This window comes from Lissotriton vulgaris, chromosome 6 (assembly GCF_964263255.1).
Source record: "Lissotriton vulgaris chromosome 6, aLisVul1.2, whole genome shotgun sequence".
Lineage (NCBI taxonomy): Eukaryota > Metazoa > Chordata > Amphibia > Caudata > Salamandridae > Lissotriton > Lissotriton vulgaris.
The window spans coordinates 1,792,306,352-1,792,321,188 of NC_141694.1; the positions used below are offsets into that span (position 1 = coordinate 1,792,306,352).

The 14,837-nt window shown below is 41.5% G+C and overlaps 1 protein-coding gene across 1 annotated transcript in view; it reads left to right on the forward strand.

Moving 5' to 3' along the window:
* The window catches only part of LOC147709496 (clusterin-like), a 395,044-nt gene that overhangs the window by 351,815 nt on the left and 28,392 nt on the right, over positions 1-14,837 (forward strand). The window contains exon 8 of the mRNA XM_086925501.1: positions 12,429-12,467. Within this exon, the coding sequence (XP_086781627.1) occupies positions 12,429-12,449 (21 nt within the window). The 3' untranslated portion in view covers positions 12,450-12,467. The remainder of the gene's footprint in view (positions 1-12,428; positions 12,468-14,837) is intronic.

A 14,837-nucleotide genomic window follows, 5' to 3' on the forward strand; every position in this document is an offset into this window, starting at 1 on the left:
TTGTTTCTCTTATATTTTGCAATATCTCCCTCACTTCTATTTCTGTCGCATTTGGGTGGCGGTTGTGCTCTCTTACAAGAATTACAACACCATCTTTTGTAGTTGACATCCCATAGCATACATTAGAATAATATTTAGTACATTTGCACATTATATTTAATGATGATGCACTTTCTTGGGTGTAGATGTAGCCTTTGTGATTTAGTAACTGCTTTGCTTTCAGTGAAGCAATATATTTTGCAGCTTCTGTCATTGTAACTGAAAGTAGTGTAATAGTATAAATATATATAATAATTTCAAGGTTTGTAAATTTGTTATTTAAATGTAAAAATATGCTCCTGCTTCTATTTTATCTGCTTACATTCATGTTCTGTTTATATATATCACACGGTTCTGTAGCATTTCCATTGGGGGTGTTCTAATGTGGAGCAGGTGCCTACTTTTCTGTTGGTTGAAAAATTAAAACCTAAGTTTAATTTTAAATGTTTATTTGTTGGTAGTTTCTAGAGTTTGGGATCATTAGGTTTATTTTTGCTTGCTATTTGGGTGAGTTTATAGTTTTTTATTAATTTATGCATGCTTACTTTCTGATTTTACTGGTTTGTGGTAGTTGATATTTTCTGGCAGTTTATCGGTTTTTCACATTGTGGGTTTTTCTTTTAGGAAGTCTATGTAAAAAGATAGAATTTGGACAGTTTTATAAGATTTACGTATGGTTTGGCAGTTGTTTAGATGTATATATTTCTTCTATAATGGTATGGGGAGAGAGTATTTAATTGTTTAGGGCATCAGCCCCTGGAGTTGCCCCACCACCCTCCTTTCCATGGCATGGCTCACCACCATGGATAGTTCCACAGTGGCACCGCCAGCTAATCGTTGCGTCACTGCCACCGAATCAAGGATCCCACTGGTAGCAGTAGTCCAACTGCCGTACTTGTAATACGGCGAGTCGACTGCCAGACTGGTGGTTCATGGACTGCTACCACAGTATCAGTGGTCTCATGGACTGCCAAACTAGTAATCGGGCCCTTAATTATTTTGACAATAATATTTGTAGCCAAAATTGTGTGAATCAATATTTTTGACATGTCATATGTTTACCTAAATGTAATGATAATTTCGTTTCCGTTGTTTTTGTTTTCAATATAGGTAAAAATTGAGATTTATAACAACAATATTTGTGCTCTCGATATTTGAGGTTTTACTAGTTAATTATAGGAAGGTGATATTTTGTAATCAAGCTTTAATTCATGATATTTTTGTGTTTTGATATTGTATGCATAGATATTACATAAGAGATCCCTTTCACCATGCTTAAGCCAGTGCCCCGTTCTGAGAGCAGTTTTCGCACCTCATTATGGTCAAGCACTTGTGGGGCTGCTTCTGACAGGCTGATGCAAATTAGCCTCTAGAGGCATCAGGTTGGGAAAATGTAACTCTCTAGAAGTTACTTCTCCTACATACTCAATTTAATAAAAAAATCCAACCTCGTCATTCAATTGAATTTTTAATTTATATTAAAAAAGTAATTGAACCACTTCACTAACTTGTCCAAACTTCAGATAGCAAAATTAATATTTTAATATGTGCTTGTCCTCATAGCACATCGAGAGCCTTCCACACTATAAACAGTTTTTGGGGGTGTGGTACTGTTGGGACATGGCAACCTTACATATCTAAATGCCTAGGGTGACCAGGTGTCCCGGATTTGCCCGGACTGTCCCCGTTTTCCAACAGTTGTCCTGGCAGATTTCAGTAAAATTTGCCCATGTCCCGGTTTTTTGAGAGGGTAATCTGAAAACAGTGTGAGGCACTTTTTTAGGTGTTCCATAGCAGGGCTAGTAAGCAGCTGTTATGAGTAAGCAATGTAATTAACAGGTATGGTGCTAGTTTTAAAAATTACATTTTATTTATATTCTTAGTGCCTCTTCTGTGTTTCCATGAGGATTCTTTGCCACTTTATTGATGTCAATGTATAGTCCTTCCTCTATTTCTGCGAAATGTACCAGTTTTTGGGTCGCACGATCTGCTCACCCTATACATGCCTGACTTTTAAATACTATGAACCCCACCTTATAGCCCACAAGGTCTACATAGAGAAGTTTTCCTTGTCACTCTCGTGAATGGCATAATAAGTACTTCAGTCCACAGGTGGCATTTAACTATCCATGCATGTGAGTATTTTTGCACGATGTAGTAGGACCTAGTGGGAAAGTTAAATATGCCAATTAGGAGTTAGCCCATGTTACCGTATTTTATGTGTTAGAGCACAGTCAAAGGGGCCTGATTAACAATATCCAAGGGCAAAGTCTAAACAAGAGCAGTATCAGTCCACATAAATGGAGTTGACCATGCAGAAATGGGCCCTTTCTCACAATGTCAACCCCACTCACAGACAGGGGTGAGGACCTCTAGTGCCCCTCCTCCACCTTCCCAGCCACCTAGCATATGGGCCGTACCGGTTTCCACCTCTGCCCAGTAGGCGTTTCAAGCTCGTTGCTCAACAGACACTTCACTGGTATAACAGAGCTCACAGCTAGCGTCTTTGGGCCAGTAACTTTTCCCCACTCAAAGGGGACAACTGTCACAGGGTGGAATATCACCTCATTGTCAGCCTTAAATACCCGTATGTAGCAAATGTTATGTTATGATCGGCAGTGGGGACACCAGCCAGCCAACCACAAGAGTCATGCTGGCTCCTGTATCCCTCAGAGTCTATTCTTTGGTCCCGTTAATGGTTGGCTATTGCCTGTAGTTCGCCATGCTGAGTTTCAACATCCCCTCATCCCCACCCATGGAGACTAATTTGGCTGTATCCAACCCTTTATTTCCCTTGGGCTAACTTCCATACCAATTCATACACTAGCAATCCCTTGGGACTGTCCACTTGAGGGGAACATCTTAAAACAGATAGAGTCTCCCTTTTGTGCCCATCTTTGTGGCAGTCCAGGCATACCCTATATGATAATAATCATTCCAGTATTTGTAAAGCGTGCACCTACCTCAGACGAGGAGTCACAAGGTGCTGGGCAAACCTGTCTCAGGTGTCAGGGATTGAACAGTGAGCACCGTGCTCCGAAGTCAGCCGCCCTGGCCGCTGCACCACACCTCTTCCCGTTAGAGGCATGAAGCGGTTTCTTCCCCTTGTAACCACCCCATCTAAACTTAGGAAAGAAGTGTGACCCTCCCCACCCCGTTAGACTTTTGGGGGGCTTATAAGACCTCCTTCTTTATATCCTTGGTGCTACCCATGTTTTCTTGCAGTGGTGCTTAGCACACTTTCTTGGGATCACCCCCAGGGACTTTTCAAACACGCTAGTTCGTACCTGCACATTGGGGCCAGTCAGCTTGGAGACAACTACATGCTGGTCCACTCTTGGAGAGACATCTATTACTCAAAATGTGCTACTGCATAACTAAATTGTAAAGCACATTATAAGCATTCACTGCACTGTTATTTCTCCAGACTCCCAGTGTTTTCAATAAGATATCTACAAAATCCACCCAGGTTTGTTATGGTCCCTTGTTAGACCAGTTAGCCTCAGTGAGGTCTTTCCCCAAACTTTTTGCCTGATTGCCCCAAAGATCTGTTTTTATTGGTTTGAGGACTCTGGCCACTTTTCACTGCTAACCAGTACGAAAAAAGCATGCGATTTCTCCCTAAACATGGTTTGATTGATTTATCCACAATTGGAATATTTAATTTACTTATAAGTCCCTAGTAAAAGAGCACCATATGTGCCAAGAGACTGAAAATTAAATGCTACTAGTCAGCCTGTAGCACTGATTGTTCCACTCACTTAAGTAGCCCTTTAGAACATGCCTCTGGCCTGCCACTACTGAGCCACACTGTGTATGCAGTTTACACTGCCATGTCGACTTGGCATTTCAAATCCCCTGCCAAGCCTTAAAATCCCCTTTCATTACATATAGGTCACCCCTAATGTAGCACATAGGCTCGGGTGCCTTGCAATTAAAAGATAGGACATGTCCTTTTACATTTTGCATGTCCTGGTAGTATAAAAAAAAATGTTTTTCACTACTGTGAGGCCTACCCCTCCCATAGGTTAACATTGGTGATTCCTTGTTACATCTAATAGGTGTCTTTCCCAATTAGAAGGAGGTAGATCTATCATGTTTAGTACCTGTGGAATTATTCTAATAAATCCTATGTAATGGAAAAATGGCACTTTTAGAAAGTTTAACAGGTATGTGTGAGAATGCACTCCTTCCCTAATTCTTTAATCCAATATAAAGCTGTGTTAATAATGCGTGCGAACAGAAGCTGTGAAACGTCCCGTATCACAGCTATGAACAAGAACTGCAAAAGGGCACTATCCACGCAAACCCATCTGTCGCACTGCTAAGTTGGAAACATTTCCCCACAATAAGCCACTTGTTCCAAGTCATCCATTTTTATCACTATTTTTCAATAATTATACCAATCCTTATGTAAAGATTCTTCCTGCTTATTAGATCACTGTGGAGACAGCATGATTGCACAATAATTCTTTATTCAACATTTTCAAATGCCTCCTGCTGCCAATCCAGGCTTTCAACAGCGGCACGTGAGGTCAATCATGTTCCCAAGTAGACTCATTTAGTTAATTACACCCAATGTATTTCGAGCCTGTGTAGACTTTTATAAAGTTGGCATTTTTCTGCTCTTAGCCCTGTGACCCGGCTGCTTGTCTCCAATACATGTCTGGGTGGGTGCAGGTGGGCCTTGTGTATTCACTCTGGACAGTCACCCACAAAGGGAACTAAAGGGTGACTAATGACCCACCCATATTCTGATGTTTCATACTGGGCAGGATGGGAGGGAGGAGCTGGGCACAGCCTCATACCTAATTAGGCGGTGTCCTGTCCCCACACAAAAGGCTGCTTAACCTCCCGTGGGGAGTCTGGAGCCAGGCAGGAAGGGAGGATCTATGTGCACTTCAAATGTCCCCCTCCATTCAAAAGTACCACTGGGTATAAAAACTGGACTTCTGACCCTACCAACTCAGTACACTTCTGGACCTGTTGCTACTCTGCCAGGAAGAAGGTCTGCATGCTGCTGAAGGACTGCCACTCTGCTGTACTGCTGCTGTAGAAGAACTGCTTTTCTGATGTACTAACCTACCAGCTGCCTTACTTGCCTAGATGAGAAGGACTGTACCTACACCACTGAACCCCAGAGTGGCTCATAGGGCTTGACTGTTTGCCCCCTGTTCTGAAGGCTCAGGGACATCAAAGACTTCCCATGACCCAGCTGCAGCACCTGGGCTCTGCCATCTGTGAGTTCTTACCCTGGCAAGTGGTTCCAATCGAGTCCTGGGCCCTTTGAAGTGGGCATGAAGTGCTGTCCCATCAGAAAACCAAGCATCTACGCCATATCTACGCTCGGAACGGGTGCATTTCCATCAACACCAATGCATTGCCGGTGTTGCAATCATCGATTGCATCGCATTGCAGACGGCACTGTGTATCACCTCTATTACCGATGCATCTACAACTTTGTGCATTTACATCCAATGCATTGCCTCCTTTGCTCCTCGCATACCATCATCGATGTCGATGCAACCAAAAACCAAGGTAATGTTTCAATGGGCCAAGGCTGGTCCATGAGTCCTACCCATGCTCCATCGTGGTCATCCTGAACTTTTGCATTTGACCCGGTCTAGTGTGACCAGATAGCCCTGGTTGCCCCTTTTTGCTTTTAAGCACTACATTTCAGTTTATTCTTTAAAAATGTATAACTCCAGTTCTGGTCTTGCTTTGTTCATTAAATTAAGCTCTGTTTTCTAACCAGATGTGGTATCTTTTTGTGAGGTGTTTTCACAGTTTTACTGTTTGGGGTGTTACAGAAATAGTTTACAAGATATCCTATATGTTTTAGGGCAATCCCACACCTGGTAAAATAAAGGTAGGCAATATAATAACAGTGGGTAGGTGCAACCTGGTTAACCCTCTTGAGTATGATGGTGGAGAATATGCCAAGACTTGCGTTATCCCTCACGGTGCAAAATTCCCCAGGGTGCACTCTGATAGAAAGATTCATTGAAGTTCAAACAAGTATTCTTTGAGTTTACTTCAGTGTTGTTTATTCAAATCTTTTTATCTTCATTAATGATTATATCCATCATATGTTTCAAGTAGTATGCCTCATGCGGATACTGAGGAGATTCATCTTTTCAACTCGGGATGACTGAGTGTCGAATACGTAAACAACGCAACACATAAGAAAACGTCATATCATATTGTTTCATACCGAAAAGTCTTGAACCACACTTTTTTGACATTTATGTAACAATTGAAAGAAATTAAAATAAGTGCCCTGAAGAAGGGCACGTCACGAAATGCATTGGGCATACTAGATTGTGCATTGAGAATGGCTGGCACTCTCAGAGATGGTGGCCTGCTGGGATCAGCAGACCACCATGTCTGGGACTGCTTTTAAATAAAACATTATTTTTTTTAAAGGAAAGGAAAGGTCATACCTGTGTATACTGTAAGCACAACATGGTATCACCAGGGTGTAAAAAGTACCCATCAGTACCCGTCATGTACCACCCTTTTCATCATTTGGTTTCTCCCAACACCAGGGAGAGTATGTTGGCAACCACTAGGAGTTATAAGTGATCAATGCCAATCTTTTGAGAATGGTAGGTATGGTATGGGAGGTACAAAAAACCAAGTTGTAGAAGGGTAACTGGTATGCAGTGCGTGAGTTTGTGAGAACGTGAAGTGAAGTGCATGTATAAAATTGGAGAGTAGAGAGAAAATTCCCCAGATAAATTCTATGTAATGATTTATAAGCCACTCTGTCCTCCTCCCTCTTTGATTTCCTCCATTTCCGCTCAGTGACTCTACAATTAGCTTTTTCTACCTTCAAGCTTTCTGAGTATCAAGGTGCTGGGGCAGCCCTGTCCCTCACTGTAACTGTATTTGTGCTATGGTGTCGAGGGCCTTAGTTATAGAGGACTCAAGCATATGAAACGCTCAATTGCTGTCCGTCCCATTGCTGAAAGACGGGGGAGAAAATGCTGAATTAAATGCTGGTAAAGTCATTTTCCTCCATGATCTGCGTGAGCTCTTCCGCCCTTGGACCTGGCTTGAGAGAGTAGGAACAACCAAGGAGAATCCTAGAGCCATATGGTCCGTCAAGCTTAAGTCTAGAGGAGGATCTACTAAGAGATCCTTCATGTTCGTAAGATGTTATCCAGCAAATTTCCCGCTGTATTTGTTGGACTATGAATTCTAGGAAAAAGACCTAAGGACTCCATGGCTGATAATAAGCCTAGGGGATCTGTGTTGGAGCTGATATCAAAATGATGATTAAAATCACCAAGGAGTAAAAAGTTATCGGCTTGCATGGTGTACGGAGCCAGATTCTCCAGTAATTACAGGCAGAAGTTATTTTTGCTTTCCGCAGGGGGGCGGTATACTACCGCTCCCATCAGCCTGATGCCTAGGGCCGGTTCCATTTTAAATATGATTAATTACATGACAGGGGTTGAGATAGAATCTATGATTTTTGTCTGATGGGCTAGGCGGGTAACTATGGCCAGCCCTCCTCCCCTTTTGCCTGTTATATCTAATCTCGCTACTGTATAGTCTGCCAGGAAGGCTATCACTACGGAAGGAGCAGATTGCAAGTGCAACCAGGTCTCAGTAAAAAAGCAGATATCTGGCTTTAAATCATCCAGGAGGTCCCTGACTTCCCTGGCGTGCTTAGGAATGGATCTGGCATTGAGGTAAAGACCTCGAAAGGTAGCCTGCGGACTGCTCAAAAGGCACTCGTCAGTCTGCAGGATATCTGCTGGCAAGGTCAATGGTGCTGTGTGCGTTGATCTGAAAGCCAGCCACATTGCGGGCAGTTACTGGCCATCCCCTCAAACTCTACCACTCTCCCCCACAAACCATTAAGGGGACCTTGTCCCTTAAATCCAGTAATGTCTGTTTGGCATATGTTATAAATACATATGTAGACCTGAGAGAAACAGGGCAGAATGTCCTGGCAGCGTTCAGGCACAGACGGGCGCAGACGGGCTTGCCTTAGGCACGCCAGCGGTGCGTCCGCGAAAGCAGTAGCTTTATGCCCTAATTGCCCGTGAACACTAGAGAGCTAACCGCAACCAAGATGGTGCCTGTTCTCGACCCCGTGGGCTCCGCTTACTCTCTCCACACAATCGGTCATAGGGATAGACCGTGGGGGACCGGAGAGTTGCCGGCAAGTAATACAGTGAAAGTTAACTAGTAGAGCAACCATTATTTTTAAAAACACAGTGGCAGTTTGTGGCAATACGAATACAATTTTTAAAATGCGGCGCTATAAAATCAGTGTTTAACACACAATGGCAGAGAAGCTGTATGGCAGTACCTGCTATTTAACAAGCACAAACAACCACTATTCAAAAAAACGTACCAGTTCCCCTGTTGTAACTATGCCTGGTAGCCTAGAGCACCTTCTGATTCATCAGAACTCTGTAAAGAAGACTGTATGTCATGCTTGATGTCATAGGAGATCTGGTAGAGGAAGGTTGGTAGAATGTAAGGGGCATCGGTTGTTCCAGGAGTTATAAGGCAGTGGATGGGATCTTCTGAGAAATAAACTACTTTTTGAACTGCCACCCTGTCCCTTTGGATTTTAATATAAGAAGATGCTACAGGTGGCATAGTCAGCAGGCCGCAAGGAGGTCTCAACACAGGTGGATTTACTGGACTTGGCCTGTCAATCTCACAGACGGACTCGGTCTGCTTATCTTGCGAGAACGTTTCATTTGGATTTGTCAGTACTTGTCACTTATTTTTGTATTTTAAATGTGTAGCAGCCTTAAAATTAGCTTGTACACATGGTCTTGGCAGCTAGTTTGGTCCAGCGATTTGACTCTTTTGTAAGCTTGTTTGTGCACTCTCACTGCCTTGATGACTGGTTAGTGTTGAGTGCGTGCTGTGTCAACACACGAGCAAAACTCATTGTGCTTCGGTTTGAAATACCTGCAGTAAAGAAAATTAGTGGCTCATGCTGCGTTGATAACTGTTTAGTGTTGAGCACGAGCCAGGTTTATTTCAACCAGCAGCGTCAACACTGGAGCAAGGTGGAGGGCACAGAGTGGCTGGCTCCAGTCGTTGCAGCCTGAACCTACTGGCAGTTTGCACCAATGCATTGACTTAAGGCAGCTGAATAAGAATGTGGTTGTGGATAGGTACCCGTTACCCAACATTACAGACCTTTTGTTGTTATCGGATGGCGTTAAGGTGTTTAGCACCATTGATCTCACTTCCGCCTACCATGAGGTAGAGTTAAAGAATCTTCTAGGGATTTCACAGCATTTATTGCACCCTTTGTGGTACCTACAAGTTTGTTAGTCTTCCATTTGGAGTGGTATCTGTGGTCTTGGTCTTCAAGCATGTTATGGAGAAGGTATTAAAAGGTACTGATGGGGTGTGCATCTACCAAGATGACGTTCTAATCTTTAGAAGAGATAAAGCTGAACACAATACTCACCTGAGAGAGGTGTTGAGAAGGTTATGTGACAATAACCTCACTATCAAGGTGGAAAAGTGTACGTTTCGCACTGATACCATTAACTCTCTGGGTCATAATATCACTGTAGAGGGTATTAAGTCTAAAGTTAACCTGGTTTCCACGATCCAGAATAGGTGTTCTCCTTCATCTAAATAAGAACTGATGAAATTGGTAGGGATGATGGCAATATTATGGCAAGTTTATGAGAAATTTTGCAGAGCTTAGCATGAACATGAGGAGGCTTTTGAGGGAGCGTGTGGAGTTTGTATGGGTTTGCAGTTGTCCAAAGGAGTTTCCTCTGATGAAGTATACACTTGGTTCTGCACCCAATTTGAAGAACTTTGATCCAAAAAGAGGATCAATCATAATGAAAAAGAGGCAGGTGTGATTCTACAACAGCATGGGTCTAATGGCATGAACACTATTATGTTCATATCCCGAAGTTTGAGGGGTGCGGAGTCCGGATATTCTGTTGTCGAGAGGGAAGCACTTGCTGGTTTTTTGGGCAGTTAAGAAACCAAAGAAATATGTGTGGGGAGTTGATTTTGAGGTTAGGACCTATCATAAGCCTCTTGTCAAAATCTTTAACCCCTTCCATGCTCATGACGAGCTCAGCTCGTCATGCAGCACAGTGCTCCTGTGCTCATGAGGAGCTGAGCTCGTCATGACCACACCCGTTTTTATTGCTGTCCAGCACAGCAGGGGAAAATCTCTAGCAGGGATGTGGTTAACATGAAGTGACTTGACTCATTTTCTGGGCATATTACAAAGTGGGTCATTGCGCTACAGGAATACAGTTTCACCATAAAAAATATATTCCAGGTTTGGAAAATGGAGTAGCTGTTACATTTTCAAGACTTTCTCCCAAAGAGGGCTGTGTGGTGTGTGATGATGACTTGTTTGAGAGTGAGTCTGAATGGGTGTGTTTGTTGGAAAGTTAAGTTATTTCTGAACAAAGATGGCGTGAAGAATTGGTTACTGGTGTTGTTTTGGCTGAGGTGATGTTACTGATTCAGAAGGGCTGGCACAATTAGAAACAGCGGTCGGAGGCCTCCAAGTTTTTTTTGGTGTGTTCGTGATGAACTTAGTGTCTCTAAGGACCTGTTGTTCTGAGGCACAAGACTAATACCTCGGTATAAGCTCAGGAAGGAGCTAAGTGATGAAGCTCATGAGGCACTTCAAGGTAATACCAAGGAGAGGCGTAGAGCATCTTATTGGTGGCCGGGAATGGACAAACAGGTAGAGAGGGCCCTTCGTGATTGTCTTCCTTGTACTAATAGGGATAAATCTAAGTTCCCGAGAGTACAACCGATTGCTGTAAGAGAGCAGCCGCCAAGGCAATGGCAAGATATTACGCAGGATATCCTGGGCCCTGTTTATGGGAATGGTCATCTGGTGTATGTGATTGTGGTAATAGTCTCATACTCACGATGGCAAGAGACCTTCTTTACAACGACTATTGATACTAAATATGTCAATACGTTTCCAGATGAACTCATGTCCAGAGAAGGGGCTCCAGAAACAACTCTTATTGACTAATGGGGTTCAGCTGGTGTCTAAGGAAATTGAGGCATTTTTAACGATTAATAATGAAAGACGACAACTCAGACAATCAGGAAGGGCTTGGAGAGTAAACCCTTCGACTTCCACCTAGCGCAATTTAGGTCAACCCAACAGGCATATAAAAACACATCTTCAGAGAACAGGCCAAGTTCTTCCGCACCCAATTAGACCAGGCAAAGAATAGACCTAGAGAACTCTTCAACATTATGAAAAGTCAAACAAACGTCATACCCCCACAAGAAATAATAGCCACCAAGGATCGATGCGAAGAAATCGACAACTTCTTCACAGATAAAGTCACAAAAATTGAGCAAACTTTCATCCAAACCCCAAAGCCTTCCGCCCCCGCAAGCTGCCCCCTTTTAACCGCTCCTGACCAAACAGATCAAATCGTACCACGCTCCCAGCTGATTGGTCGAACTTCAAACTCAAGTCAGAAATCATAGTCTTCAATATAATTGTCAGCTTGAAGCCTACTTCACACACTTTGGACCCCCTCCCATCCATAGGAGTAAAAAATCTCAACCACATCATTGCCCCTTTCTGGACTAAAATCATCAACGCCTCTCTCACCTCAGGTTGCATCCCAGACTCCCTACAACTAGGACAAATCAGAAAGACATTATGTAGCATGGATTTGAAGAGGCACTTGCTGATATGAATGTAATACTACTGTCATTAAAGCTAATAATTGACGGGCAAGAAACCCTGAAAATGTGTATGTACTGTTATTGGAAAGTACCTATGAAGAAAACCTACAGCTAGAGATACACACAAGTTACATCCTAGACAAATCATCTGAAGTATCTCATAATATCAAAGAAAAAACAGATTGTGCAGGGGATTATTCTGTGAAAGATATCTTTAAATTGAGAGTAAAAATAAAATCAGAAAGACAAAATATCACTTCTGAATTACTGAGAGACATCAACAGTATAAAATCATGCTTCTGTCGGCTACCAACAAAATTAAATAGATAATAAAATGGAATTTTGCAGCATGGAAATAATATCATTGATGAAATCTTAATTAGTTACAATATTATGAAAAGCCATCATTTGAAAAGTATTTCAGCCCTAAACACAATTGTTTTCTTTAATATGTAGGAGTGAATTCTTTAGTATGAGTCGGATATTTTTCATTTAAGAAATATGCTTTATTCTCAAACATGCCCTTATGATTGCAATGTAAATTTGTTTCACCTACCCTGTATTACAAGTGAGATATGTAAAAAATATAAATGATACCAAATTAGTATGGAGGACAAAAAATTGAAACTTGCTTTTAAATTACCCGTGTAATTTGTGGTACAGTGATACTTTTCTGATTTTTATGCTTTCCTTTGTTACAGAAGAAGCAAGCACAAGATTGAAGCATTCTTCCAGATGCAGTATGTATGCTGAAAATCAACTTTGTGCATGTCAACAATTAAAACCTACCTTATTCAAAAAATGAAAAAACACATACGTATTTAACAGAAAACAAAATGTAAGACATATGCACATTCAGGGTTTGAAGGTTGGAAAACATCAAATCCTTACTTGACATGGATCTCAAACCAGGCCCTAGGCACTCAACTTTACACTCTACAGTTCCTCACGTCCAGTCTGCGGCCCTGGTTCCCATTTATTAGTAACTTAACAGGAACAAAATATTATAATGACAGACAAGTAATACATTTAAAATCAAAATCTGGACATTGTGGTTAGGCTGGAAATGGTTTTCTATTGTACCGGAATTTGGCAAGTTGTATTTATTTTTCTTATTTAAGAATAGTATGTTGATAGATTCTACATTAATAGTTGCCAGTGCTCTTTATAATCAGCAATATTAACATAGTCTTGAGAAATACATAGAACAAGATGAAAATAATTAGAAAGCATGTCATTTTAGGGACTATCAACTGCAACTGTGGATATAGGTAGTCAGTGAGGCAAATTAGTATGTAATAAAAGGAAAGAGAAGAACCTCAACTTGGAGAGGGAAAGTGGAGAGAGGAGGAGGAATCAGTCAATAGCTGTAGACAATAATTCTTCAACAATTACCTGTTCATGTTAATGTCAAATAGTAGTTTCAAACAACCCAGCTCCTGTTACCCCTCTCCCTGAATCCAGTGCACAAAAACTTTATCGATAACTCATGACACTAGATCACAGGGCAAGATAGGAGATACATCAATAATAGGATGCCATGAGTAGACAGTAAAGTAGATAGTGGGCTCTTCCATTATCAAATGTCGGCCTTGCAGGTTGATCACCACTTAATCTACCGCTATTTGTTAGAACTAGATTAAATGTTTTTAAAATATTGTCAAACTGTATACCTCTTTTGTCTATTTTGGTTTTCTGGCGCGTATGATCTGCAATTTACAGTCTTTCATCGATTAGATAGCCACCCTGCACTACGATCTGATGGATTTTTTAATTAAAATCTCCCATCAAAAGGATTCGGAATCCACCACAGATTTGTTCCACATCCTCCAGTAACCTAACCAGAGAGAACAAATAACTACCATTTTCTCTACCCAACTAAATATAAGAATTAAAAAATATAGTTTTTGTAAGGCCGGTATTACTCCCTTTTGTCAGGCATCCTCAAATTGCTAAAAAAACAACAACATTTCTATGATGAACGTGAACACATCTAGTTGAAGTGCCAAATCTATTAAAACATAATAAACCTCCTGCTGGCCTACCACTAGGGCCTTTGTTTGGATTTATGACCAATTAACAAATAGTTGTTTTCAGTTTAAGAGGTTTGGCAGTTCCTTGCTTGTAAAGCAATCATATCCATTTTCTCTGTCCCAAGTTCACGTCCTATCCCTTTCTTACATCTCTTAATCCCCACCATATTCCAAGCCAAGCTCAGAAATATATGGAGTGCCGATCTATGTCACCTTTTTTTGTATATTCAAAGTCTCCTGGTAAATATGACTAGTCACCATTTGGACCCCTAATGATTTCTCCTTCCCCAGTCTCTTAATAGTTATGTACATTCTCTTCTTTTAATGTCATCCCTATCATATCTATTGTCTTTCTCACTGACTCTTCTAGTATATAGTTAGTCAATGGTCATACTCCCAGTCCTCCAATCCAACAATCAACCTCAGCATTTTTATTAGTACTGCCAATATACACTTTTGCTGCTATACCATGCATACGAATATCATCTACTGAATTAATGTTTGCTGCAGTTATTTATTCTGAATAAAAGTAAGCTATTATTTTATTTATAACTACATCCATGCAATATGTCTAGTACGTAACACCAAGTCCATTTCACTAGCCTTCAAAACTTGCAGAGGTGATATCAAATGTAGATTTCAAGAACACTTCTATTCAAAGGAGAGAAATCCTTTCATTTGAATTTAAATAATAGTGCTCTTGAATTATAGATAATACATTGAAGGGTTTGATTGTACACAGTTTTTCATCAATTCCCTATTCCCAACAAGTCCATTTTCTATCTTTTCCACACTTTTACCTTCATTTCTATTGTGATGTCATAGATAAACTCTGAATAACATCCTGCTTCAACACCCTCTGCATGCTACGAAAGATCTTCAAATGGATTCCTACGGAAACAAGAAGGACTGTCACCCAAGCCCTCGACACAAGCCGGCTCGACTATGGCAACGCACTCTATGCAGGGACAACGGCCAAGCTACAGAAAAGACTACAATGCATACAGAATGCCTCAGCACGCCTCATCCTGGACATCCTCCGCCACAGCCACATCATTCACCACCCACATGAGAGAC